Source organism: Pelodiscus sinensis, chromosome 18 (assembly GCF_052426305.1).
Source record: "Pelodiscus sinensis isolate ZL-2025 chromosome 18, ASM5242630v1, whole genome shotgun sequence".
In the NCBI taxonomy this organism is placed as follows: Eukaryota; Metazoa; Chordata; order Testudines; family Trionychidae; genus Pelodiscus; species Pelodiscus sinensis.
In genome coordinates this window covers 3,117,246-3,130,418 of record NC_143069.1, presented here as the reverse complement: position 1 = coordinate 3,130,418, position 13,173 = coordinate 3,117,246, and the positions used below count along the sequence as shown (strand labels likewise).

The 13,173-nt window shown below is 44.0% G+C and overlaps 1 protein-coding gene across 2 annotated transcripts in view; it reads right to left on the bottom strand.

Moving 5' to 3' along the window:
* The window catches only part of PPP1R37 (protein phosphatase 1 regulatory subunit 37), a 69,659-nt gene that overhangs the window by 37,114 nt on the left and 19,372 nt on the right, over nt 1-13,173 (bottom strand). For both annotated transcript variants that reach the window (XM_014569752.3, XM_075915431.2), the window contains exons 2-3: nt 4,151-4,248; nt 1,030-1,075 (exon numbers count right to left, since the gene is read on the bottom strand). In XM_014569752.3, the coding sequence (XP_014425238.3) occupies nt 1,030-1,075; nt 4,151-4,248 (144 nt within the window). The remainder of the gene's footprint in view (nt 1-1,029; nt 1,076-4,150; nt 4,249-13,173) is intronic.

Below are 13,173 nucleotides of genomic sequence, written 5' to 3'. Positions count from 1 at the left end.
TCTGCCTCCTCTGTGCATCTCCCTCTTCTTCATAACTTTGGACTCTTTGAACCAACATCCAAGAATCTTCCAAGGCTTGGTCTACACTGAAGAATTAGATGGAACTAGCTGCCTCACTCGGTTGTGGAAAGCATCAAGCCCCGAGTGCCACAGTTAGAGCAAACTAACCCCAGTGCAGATGTAGCAAAATAGTAGGAAGCATTCTTCTGTCGACTTAATTACCACCTTCCAGACAGACCAATTAGTTACATCGATGGAAAAACCTCTTCCATCACTAGGAAGCAGCTATACTATGGCACTGCAGCACCACAGTACTGTAGCCTGAGCTACCTCTAAACTACAACAGGAAATCGACATAAGATCCGCAACTCCAACTACGTGAATAATTTAGCTGGAGTCAATATATCTGAAGTCAGGGTATACAGAGTCTACACTGCAGGGATGGATACAGGAGACATTCTCCTATCAAACTTCCCTTACTCTTCTCATCTGCGGTTGATTTGGCAGGTTGTCATTAGACCCGCTAAATCAACCACTGATAGATCAATCTCAGAGCACGGATCCAGGCTGTAGTGTAGATGTAGCGATAGACATATCCTGAAAGATGCACTGTAGTTCTGTATTAACCTCAATATAGTGGGAGAAGTGCCATGCCCTGAATTATGCAGCTGGTCAGCCTACTGCAAGGGTTCCTACTGGCCACATCAGAAAAATACGATAAACCAGGAGTGACAAAAATCAGCTAAGTCCTGTCTATACCCACGGCCTGATGACTACCATAGCAGCCATTTTGTCGGCATTCCTGGACCATGGGTACAAATATTTCTCAAGCAAGATCAGCTACAGAATGTACTTTTCCTGTTTCCGCAGTATTGGCACTACATGTACAGCATTAGCACAGCAAAGGCCCCGTTCGGAATCAGGATACCACCGAGGTAGGAGCTAGCTATACAAACAGTACAACAGGGTTTGTTCAAAGAAATTTCTTTTAAAAAGCTAAGTCATGAGTGTGATGAGAGAGGCGCTTACCTTTTAGATCCAAACACTCTATCCTGGGGGAGAGATCTTTAAATTCCTGCAAGAGAAATAGCAGCATGTTATTACACTCAAAAGACAAATCCCTCCTCCAGGATAATATAGAAGTGGAGGATATTTCAACTAGGGATGTAATAGTGTAGTCAATTAACCAATAGGCAACAGCTCATAGGTTAATGCTATAGACTACATGCATTCCCCTCTCCCCCTTGCCATTAAAGATTTTAGCAGGCTGGCCAGTAGCCAGGCTCAGACCTGGCTCACGCCGGATCCAGGATCTACCCGCACTGCAGCTCTGCATTTAAAGTGTATTAGGAGCTAAGTGGACAGGCAGCCCGGTTCAATTCCAGCTTGTGCCAGGTCCAGGAGCTCAGCCCCTGCCCTGGACAGAGGCTGCTGCCACCCATACATCAGAGGCAGCAGCGCAGGGTGACAGGCAGCCAGTACATGAGGGGAGCTGGTTTTTAAACCGGCTCCCCTCATGAACCAGCTCCTTCCTGGCGCTCCATGCAGCTGCCTTCGATACAGAAACAGCAGCACGGAGTGGCCAGGGGCTCTTCAGGAGTGGGGCCAGACTGCACTGGCTGCCAGCCCATCCCCCAGGATTAATCGACTAACCTCATGAATTCTTATTGGTTAGTCGATTATTCAATTAACCAATATTTAACATCCCTAATTTCAACCCTAACCCCCATACATACAAGGGAAAAGCATTCTCCCCAGAACCCTTCCACAAGCTCACTAGAAACCTGCACATACCCATTGCGTTTCCCAGGGCTCGTCTAACTGCGGGGATTTAATCGCAGCTTTTCGCTGTTTGTGTGCATCAGGTAATGCCCATTATCCAAGCTACAGGAATAGGATGCACGCAGAACGGTGTGCCAACAGACAAAGCACATCACACGTACCCATAGCAGCAGCTTGCAGCATTCTCAAAGCCTATCCTATCCCAATGTTCCCTATAAACGGTGCATTTGAGCAGCCACCCAAAAGAGATTCAGGTGCCGCCCGCTGATTAGTAAAGCGCCCACAGCTGTCCAGTCAGCTGCATGTGTTTCTATTGATGGTACACATATGCATATGCCTCAGTGCACATGAAGTTCATCTTGCACATGGATGGAAAAAAATAGAGGGAACTTTGTCCTATGCTCTAGCCTCATTGCTGAATGAAATGCATTCTGGGATTTTTCTTGCTGTGCACTGTTGGATGCATAGCAGCATGGCTAGTTCAAGGTGTTTAAAAATCCCATGATTCATCTGTATACCACACTTCAAACTTGTCTCCGCTTATCAGGAGATTGATGCTGCTGAAACACTGTTTGATTTAGTGGGTCTAGCAAGGACCGGCTAACTCGTCCACTGATCCCTGGATTGTGAGGAGTAAGGGAAGTCGATGACAGAGCTTCTCCTACGGTATGCTGACTTCAGCTACGCTATTCATGTAGCTGGAGTTGCGGATCTTAGTTCAAATTGTTCCTGTAGCGCAGACCTCTTTATGGGCAAACCAATGCCATTTTCAAATTGCTGCAAGCTAGCCTAGGGGCAGCCTGTGACCCTAGGCAAACTAGGCAGTTGTCTAGGGCGCTGCCGGCCCGGGCGCCCCGTGATTATGTCACAGCCATTGATGGCCGTGCAGGTGGGGGCCCCAATCGCGCCTTCTGCCTAGGGTGCCTGCTGCCGCAGCCGGCTTCAGGCCACTCCTGGCCGCACCACTATGCTGGCAGCATCAAGTACACAAAGGCTCCTTGGACGCTATTTCAGCATCCAAAGTGAGGAGACTTTGGCTTGGGACTTGGAGACTGCCGCACCATCAAGTAGATGATGTGGCGGTGGCAGCAGCAGCTCCAGCAGCAGAAGGTACTTCAGCAGAGGGAGATGGGACATTGGATGAGGAAGAGGAGGAACTGGCAGAAACTGAGGGCCAGTTTCTGGAGCTGTTTCACAGCACCCAGTGCTGTTTCTAGGCTCAGGAAAGCAGCACAGGTTCATGGGAAAGGACTGATCTTCAGACTGGGGAGGACCAGCAGTGACAAGAGGATTCAAGATGGGGAAGGCAACTTTTTTTGGAGCTGCATGCTTAACTAGACCTGGTAGTACAACTGCAGGCCACCAACATGCAGGCACCATGGCTGTGGGCAGGCACAAGCTGACCCACCCCTGAAAGCTGGTCCATAGCCAACCAATTCAGAGGTGAGAGAATGACCACGAGGGTCACTGCCATGCAGGTATGGGAGGCTGTGGAGGGGCACTGGAGCACTGAGTTATAAGTTTGGGGTTGCTCAGGGAGCAACTGGTGGTTTGGCACACATGGGAGTCCCAGACCACGGTGGGGCCACTAAGGGGATTCCTGCTTACTCTGTCCGAAAGGAAGATTGCGCTATATTTGCACGACTTTGGAAACAAAAAGGAAAAAAACCATCCCAAAAGCAACAGCTGTATGATGTGTGTGTGAGCGTTAGGGAGAAAGATTTGACACAAGGCGGACGGCTGATGAGCAGAGACTGGCTCTCAGGTCTGTGTAGCCACCTAGACATCCCATACAAAACACAAGGAGAGCAACAGTGTCCAGGATGAAATTGTGCAGCTGTGAATCCTGCTATTAAACCCTAACCCAAGCCAATGTATGGTTAACACACACACTTCTAAGTATTCCCACACTTAAGACAAAAAGGGAACGCAGTGTAAAATGGAGAGCAATACATAAGCAGCATTGGAAGTCTAATCAATCTTAGTTAAACTGAGTATAAAAGAGTCCATCTGTACACTCTGTACAGGAAAATAACCATTTAAGAACGAAAGGCAGGAAGCCAGACAGCTGTAATTCTTTATTAAGTTATTTATGCATAGTATTTTGGGAACAAATACTTTAGATCTGAGCATCCTGCAACACTTTTCCATTTGCTAAGAAAAACATTAGGAATTAATGCTATTCTTTTTCCATGTTTGACTGGTACTAAAAGTATTTTAAGCCTCCACATAAGGGAATGTTTTCAGATTTGTATTTTCAGTTCTGATATGGCAGCAGCTGACTTTTCTAGTGTTACCCTCTCAGTCATATTCCAGGAGCTAAACAGGTTTAATTTTTGTGCTGCATATGTAAGAACATCCACAATACCTGTATCTGCTTCAGTAGTTTGGGTATCTGCTTGCAGTTTAATTTCTGACAGGCTTGTTTGTAGGCAATGATAATTTCTTCAACAGTCACATTCTGGGCTGAAAATGTAAAGGGCAGAGATTAAGATTCCATTTACATTCATAAAAATCAAATTATTCAAACTCATCTGTGTCAGGCACTTAAATTAACAAAAGTGTGAGAGCTGTGTATAATTAACTAAGGCTGTTCCCACCCAGAATTAATTTAAAATGGCCAGAATATCAAATAGGCAGATTATGTTCAAAGCAGGATGAGAGTCTAATTTGATATTTTACTGTAGGAGTTGAATAACTGCATTACCATAATGCGTACATTGATCCTACAGATTTGGTCTGTGCACTATAGCATGTTTATGAACCCTGTTTTCTGTTTAACCATTTTATCCCTTTAAACACATCAGAACATAAGGATATATACAGTTCTAGTTCACACTGCCACCAACTGATATATATTTAGCAGAAATCTTGAGGTAACAACAACAAAAATAAAGAGGAAATTTTCAAGTCAGTCACACACTCCCTCTCCCTATATATAAACAAATAATGCACTGAACTAGAGTGCAGGAAAGAGTTTAGAAACCCCGTCCAACCAAGAAATGTAACTATTTCATAAAATAAAACTACGAGTAAGGACTTCATAGATTTCATTTCTCAGTTATCTGGCATGTGTAATGCAGGGGTCATTCTAAAGAACTGCAGCAACTGATTTTGTCTTACAAACAGACTTAATGTCAGAAGTTAGGTTTAGAATACACCATCATGACCATCTAGTAGTTTAACCTCCTGTAAGCCAGAGTACCCCCTTTCCCCCCACACTACTCTTGTAAGGGAAACCAGTAACTTTGCCTGAGGCTAGAAGTCCTCAAATTATAAATTAAAAACTTCAATCATGTTTTAAAGTTTAAACCTGCAAGTGCCCTGTGCCCCATGCCACAGAGAAAAGCATGAAGCCTTATTGTTAAATTAGAGTTTATTTTAGAAAAATCTAATCATTAAAGCTTTCTAATGATGAGGAATCAAAAACATCCTTAGATAATATTTCCAGTGACTAGTTACCCTTACTATTTAAAAATGTGCATTTTGAATTTTGCTGACCTCAACTCCTAAGGATCAGATCTAGTTACAGGTTTGTCGGCTCGGTTAAAGAGCCCTCAGCTATCAAAAGTACCTTCACAAGGACAAGATTTCTAAGTGACCTCTTAACCTACATAGACTAACTCCTTAAATCTCAGTGTGAAGAATGTTTTCTAGACTACACCAAAAAACAAAATCTGTAGTTCTTCTCTTTCCAATCCTTTCCAACGTTCAACAGCCTTTTAAATAGACACAGTACTCTGCCCGGGGTTTCAACCATTTCACGTGTAGAGGCAACAAGCATGTTATCTCTGGAGACAGTTTGAGAACCACAGAACTAAGCATCTCTGATGGTATCTTCTAGACTGAGCACTGAATCCCACTGGGTCGATAGAAAGATTAACCTAAATCTATACAGGAGCCTCTGGAATCCTGTAAGATTGGTCCCTAATTCATCACCTTTTGGAACTTGTTTACAAAACTTTTCTTAAACATTACGTGAACATATTGTCTCGTAATATAGAATTAATAATCCCTATTCCAGGAGGAGATATTTTTGAACTATAATGTAGCTCTAATTAACACCATCTTTAGGTATGTTTTTCCCCTCAAAAAGCATCAAAAAATCAATTTTTTTTTTAAATAACTGATTTTTATCCATCCTGCCATTCAGGAGTCTGTTTCAGGTCTGTCACAGAAATCCCTTTCAGGTTGTGCCCTGATATGATCAAGCCACTGATGCGGCCTTCCTGCCCTGTGGGGCTCCCCATCACTCTATCCTGCTAGGCCAGAAGCTCTGGGCTCCCCGGGCCAAGGCATGGAGTTGAAATAACCTCCACCCTGAAGAGCAACAGATACTGAACCAGCTCCGTTCTGGGATGATTCAGCTATAAGGCCTTTGACAACACCAGGAAACTGAACCCCCCCCCCCCCCCAAATCAGTCTTACTCTGCATAAAAGGATTACACACAGAGAAATCTCCTAAAGATGTCCTTCCCACTTCATCAATGGAAGAGAGATATGCACAGTGGTTGCTCCCTCCCAGGTAACAATTATTTACACTGGGCTTGATAATAAACAAAAGGGTTTTTATTAAGTATCAAAAGTGGGATACAAGTGCTTGCAAGTGAAAGTCACTAAGCCAAAACCAAACAAAACACGTCAGCTAACTCTAATCCACTAAGAAAACTGTTACATGCAAATTATTATCCTAAACAGTTGCTCTTATCTCAGGCCACAGTGGATCTTTTTCTGACCCGGACCCTGCAGCCTTATCTTCACCTTGTTCCCACGTTTCTCCGTGTCTATTCTCTTAGGGTGGTTGAGGCAGTTTCAAAGGTCAGTTGAAGACAAAGACCTGATTGTTTTCCACTCCTTAAATAGACTTTCCCACAGAGCAGGAACCCTTTCTTCCATCTCCCCATTCCCATGGAAAAATACTAGCTTCAAGGTGGATACCCATACCAGGTGGCATGGTCACAAGACTTTCTAGACCCAACAACAGTTGGCGCTTACAGGACAGTTACAGCCATTCACCGGTCAGTGGTTTGGGTACTGAGTCATTAAGTATCACTAATGGCCCTCATTAGCACATTTAAACCAGATTCACACTTCATATTTCCAACTTCAAATACAGGAATGATACATGCACAAAACCTGAATATACAGATTGAACAGATTGTGACTTTAAATTTAAAATGATATGTTACATGACCTGTTTTGCATAAAGCATCGTCAAGTTATGCATATTCATAAGCCAATTTGCGGAAAGCACAAGAGGGCGTAACACTGTCAATAACTCGTCACATAAACCATTATTTGTTTATAAGTGCTACCACAATCTGCCCTTCTTAAAATCAGTAGTGCAATCTATTGAGCATTGAAACCTCCTCCCAAGTTGCAGAAGCATTTCCAATTCCTTTTTATTATTAGTCAAATACTACCAAACTGTATACCGGCAAAATAAAAAGCATATTACCCTTGTCTCTTGAGGGCACCATCAAATAAGGCAAACTAAATGAAGAGTTTATTCTTCTACATTGAACATGTTAATCGACAGAAGCTCCTTCGTAAACATACTCCATACGATTTTGTGATTCTATATCCTATTAACATTTGTCTTCACGATATATTTTACAATAAAAATCCTGTTGAATTTGTCACTACATGTAGGATAGATTTTAAGCTACTCTATTTGATAACAAACATTTACAAAGTTTGATCTACAGCTTTAGGAAAGGCACAACCTATATAAAGCAGAGTGTGGAATCTGATGTGTGCGTAAACATAGTAGGGATGTAAGCAACTAGTTTCCCCTGCTTATCAACTAATTGATGGAAATTAGTCAACTAATTGACTAGTTGATAGAAACGCAATTTAACATCTCTAACATACAGATGAGCCTTTCTGTGGTATAGAAGTGTCCTAGTGCTACATACCAGACGGCGCTTTCAAAGATTCATCGCCTGGGGGAACCACATGTGATCTAGGGATGTTAAATTTTGATTAATCAGCTAATTGAGTAGTCAATGGAATTGCCATCAACTACTCGATAGTCAATGGGGGAGGAGGGGGGCGCTTGCTATACCACTTCACCTCTCCCTTTGAAATATACAAGAGCTGCGGGTACCCGCGCCAGGAGCAAAGCAGTCCCCACTGGCATGGGCTCCCCTCTGTGCCTCTTCCTTTGATATGTACGCGAGTCGCAGGTGGCTCTTGTGCATTCCAAAGGGACAGCAGCAGCTGTGGGACCGGCACAAGCAGGACTGTTTCAATCACTGCTCACGTCATTTCCCTGGTGCACCCTGCCAAGATGGTGCGGGGGGGGGGGGGGGGGAAAAGAGAACCAGCTTTTAAGCTGGCTCCCCCCTTCACCAGCTCATGCTCCCCCCCACTTGCTGCCTCTCTTGCTCCCCTTGCATTTGCTTATTGGGTAGCTGACTAGTCGCTTTTCATCCCTAATGTGAACTTGCCATTATTGTCCCAAACCATCCCTTCATTATGTGCAACATCTTGACCACAATTCATACTGGTGCCAATGCCGTGTCTACAGAGGAAGTATGCGCTACTGGAACTGTACTGCGGTAAAGCTCTCGCCCAGGAGTCCGCAGCCTTTCAGAAGTGGCGTGCCAGGATTTAACATTCATTTTACTTAAGGATCTGCACGCCCCCAGATCGAGTCCCCATGCATGCAAAGCCCTGAAGGACCCCGAATCCCCACCTGCATCCTGCATGTGCAGGGTCCTCAGCCCCAGCACCACCGGGCACAGCACAGCCTAACCTGCTGCTGGGGAAAGAGGGAGGGCGCCGGCCGCTTGCGCACCACAAGAGCCCAGCCCGCCTGGCCGGGCCCCATACAGCCCAATCTGCAGCCTGCCCCATGGGAGCAACCAAGGCGGATGCAGCGCCATCTCTGCAGGGGGGTAGGGAAGGCAGAGGCATAGGAGGGGACCGGGTGCAAGCCGGGACAGCTGAATCCCAACTCACACCCGATCCCCCCCACTACGCTTCAGCCTTTTAAATGTACGAAAAGGCTGGCGGCTCTTAATACATTTAAAAGGCAGAGCCGCAGGGGTGTTAGCTCTCAGCCCGGGAACTAACCTCACTGTGGCTCTGCATTTCCCCCCACTTTTTCAACTAATCGATTAGCTGATTAAATGCCATTTAACATCCTTAACAGGCAACACTAGCCAAACGCGCAAGTCAAGTTGAAGAATACTGAGCCTGTTCACTCGGTAAGCCTACGTACTGTCAAATGTCTTGGCCGCAAATACAGTCAGCACCAGTTTGAAGTTCTCACCTGCAGATGAAACACTTGTGGCTCTAATGCAGCAGATCCCAACCTTTTCGGCATTACGTCCCCCCTTTTTGATTTTTGAGAAACCCTCATCCCCATCCCCTTTCCCCTCCCCCCCATAGCATCAAAACTTGTTGAGCAAAAAAAATAAAGGAACTGACCGGGCCCGAAAAACAAAAATAGCAGTAAAACTTAGGGGAGGGGGAGAATCGCTCGCCTCACGCAGCCCCTCCCCCCCGAAATTTCTTCACGCCCCCCAGTTTGGGAACCCATGCGCTAATGGTACCTCTGTATGTTTCACGTGCGTGAATAAGTCTGAGCTTTCTCTCTCCACAAACACTAGTGCAGAAGTGCAATTTAAAGAAGCACCCCAGCAGTTTCTGGGAAGATTCTTGTTAAAAAAAGACCCTCCTCCACTTTCACCCTACTGTTGGAGGAAGCATTGCTAAAATAGCCAAGAATGGTTTTGATTTTAAATTTGTTTAAACACATTCATCTGACAGAGAGCAGGTGTTTGTTTTAAAGACCAATTCTTTTTAGCATGATTTGTTTTCTGGGCGTAGGCTGCTTTAAAAAAAAAAAAAACCTTGCTCATCACCAAGTGTTTTGTTCCGATTGTAAAAACAAGCCGTGCTTTTGCCTTAAGAAGGGTGTCTCATCACTATATACGGAAATGGTTACAGACTCCCAAAGGAAAAGCCAACACAGCAGAACCCAGCTGGGCCTGCTGGATAACAACAGCTGATATGCCAAGCTCTGTAGCCTAGAGTTTGGTCGAATAGTCGAAGAACTACATAATTCCATCTCTGGATAGGAAAAGACACATGGCCCAACAGGAGGGGTCCAGAAGGGGAGACAGAAGATCACTGCTTGTCCTGTAACTTTACCATTCACAACAGACTCATTTGGAGAGTCAGTTTCAGAGCAGGACAATGATCCATGAATGCTTGTGCTTTTGATTTGTAAGTCCAGATACAGGAACCCTTCTGCAAACCAGACAGGGTTTTAGTGCACTGCAAGACACTCTCCCCTCCCCCCCCTCCGCCCCACCCGCCCATTCTGTTGCAGCAATTATTAGTAGCTGAAAAGGTTTACAGATGGACATTTGGCAAAATGTTATTCAATATGGTCCGTTTACTCAAACCTTGCAGGCTTCTGCAAGTGTTTGGTAAATCTTCCATGGATATGCCAGTGACATCTCAGCAGATGAGAAACAAACCTCTCCCCCACAAAAAACAAAGCCACACAATCCCATACAGACAATGCACCAGAGGATCAGTCCGAGTGCTACAGAACTGCTGTGGTTTTAACTCAACTTTTCATCCCAAGTAAACAAGTCTAGGTGAGACCAGAAGGAAGCTTTGGGAGAGTTTTTTTCCTGAAAAGTTAAGAATTCACACAAAGGCCAAGCCATTCCCCTCAGGAGGCCCTATGCAGGCCACAACACTACTGAAGAAAACAAAAACACATTTGCTTGAACAAATCTACTACTGTCAAACCCACTTGGAGAGTTTATACAAAGCACATGAAGATTTTTTCTTGTATTTAAGGCTAAGCTATTTGAACAAAATAAATATTACAGACGACTCAGAGGGTCCCCTCTCCTCCACAGATTTTTGTTACTTTTAAGGGCTTCTGTTTACATGTAAAGCTACCTGTGAATGAATACATTTTCTATCTCCAACAATTCAGTCTGAGGTACCAATACAGGAAGAAGTATTTCCTGGTTCAATTCCATCTCGTGGCTCAATGGCAAATATTTGCCATGCCTATGTCATCAGTATTCAAGAACTTTAAAGTTCCAAAGAACAATTATATTAAAACGCATGTCCTTGTAGGACTTAAACTGAGCTACAATTAATCTTTTTGCCTGCTATAAAGCATTCATGGAATGACTGTATTGTATTTCCTGTCTTAACAGCAAATAGATTAAAAAAAACCCACATGAACAACTGGTTAAGAAGCAACTTGAACAAAGTCGATAAATATCTACGTCAGAAGATTTCTGATCTCAGAGGGTACTTTAATCTAGCAGATAAAGACCTAAAATGTAATGGCTAGAAACTGAATATAGACAAATACACTCTGGAAATACGGTGCAGATGTTTAGCAATAACAATTAATCATTCATGCAACAACTGCCAGACTACATGGTCATAATGATCCCTAGATTAAAACTAAAAGAGAAGCCTGAAACCATAAGCAGAATGTAATTCAATAAACTCTTGAACAGACTTAACTTGCAAATATATAGCTGTATAAAAAGTGAAGTTGAAAGGTATTTTTATTCCAGAGATCAACATTTAGTATTTCCTGAAGTAAAATGGCACCACTGTATACTCTTTTGGGGCTGGAACACTCCTAGGTCAGTGAAAGCCAGGATATGAACTAAAAGCAGCACGTCTCAGACTTACTACTTTCCTGAACGGTGTCAGGTCTCAGGGAATGGCATGCTGGAACATGGGCCAGTCACCAAGAAACAACAAACTAGAGCATGGGGAATGGAGAATGAGACCTTTTTAAAAAAGGAATCAATATGAATTTGTTTTGGCCTGATGTCATGCCCTCAAAATGCAATGGAATAAAGACATTTCAGAGGACTGCTGCAAACAGAGGTATTAGACCTCAAAAAGATTTCTTAAGCAATTGTGGAAAGCATTAGGAAGCAAATGGAAAGGATGCTGTCCCACTCCCCCCAGCTGTTCGTAACATTCAGAAGAGTCTCACTATTACACGCTTCGTTGTTGATTGACTAGTAAACCTGAGAGGGTCCTAATTTGCGTCACAGGCATTTGCAGCGGATGGTAGCCTTGTGGAGGGAGAGGAACTTACGGTAATTGCATCTGGCCATCTGCCTAGAGTAGCTCAGCCACAAAGCTTACTTGGAGGATCAATGCAAAAATGGGTTTGAGGGCTTAAAGCAATGCAGGATTTCCTTGTAAGTCTCAAATGGTTCTCTTTGGTGGGCTTTATTAGGGGGGACGGATACGGACACACAAAGTTACAAGAGCTTGTTTGGCAAGCTTTAAAAATATGCCGGGAGAGGAGGTGGGGGGGCGAGCTTTCATTCAATGAACGAGGCATGTATTTCTAACTTCACATTCCCGCTTCTCCAAAATCACCACAGCCAGTGTCATGGACAGGCCCTTCCTCTGGATCATTCTGCCCCCTCCCCCCGTTATCTGACTGATGCCTCCTTCAGTGTCCTCCCCCATCCTGTCCTCCATTCCCTCACCTCCTCTTTATTGAGGAGACTGCTTGCTACCTTTACCCCGTGCGAGGCATATGCCTGCGTTAGGCAGGAATTTTGGCAGATGTACCTAAATCTCTGCTCTGGTTTCCTCCTGCTCTTATACTTTATCATTCACTTTGGCTCTCACTCCTGTGTTAGACTCTCTCACGCTGTCCCCACCACTGAATGCCTCATATCCTCCTTCTTTTCTGATGCTGTGCTCACGCTACATCCTGTGCCTCCATAAATTGGAAAACAAAGCAGCACCATGAAGGTTGGAGGAGGTGGGGGGAAGTTAATCAGCACAATGCTAAGCAAAATCTCAGCACATTTTCTGTTTGGATTACCCCTCCCCCAAGCCCTTTAATTCAGACCATAGTTAAAAGGATGTTAAAAATTAGAGGAAGTATAGAGAAGAATCACAAAAGTGATGAAAAATACCTAATAGCGAAACACATACTGTCGCAATTTGTTTCCATGTTCTTCTGGTAAGCAAGAGGTGATGGATTACAATGTTTAAGTACCCTCGAGGGGAGGAAATATCCTCTACTGAACCGCTCCTTAATCGAGTGCAGACATGCGGAACAAGACCCAGAAATACTCAAAATTAGAAAATAAAGATACGTGCATTAAGAGCGGGGTGATTAACTACGGACACAGACTATCAAGGTAAATAATGGTTTCTTCATCTCTGTAAGTCTTCAGACCAAGTGTACCTAAAATGTAGTATTTGTATAAGAATGTAAGTGTAAGATGACAGTAAGTCCTAGATAAGGATTTGCTTATAAATTCTGCACACTGTCTGCCAGCCACCCTCCATAATCAGACGTTTGCTACAAATTAAGTGGTATCTCTTGTCTGAATTGCAAACTAAGTTGTCCTT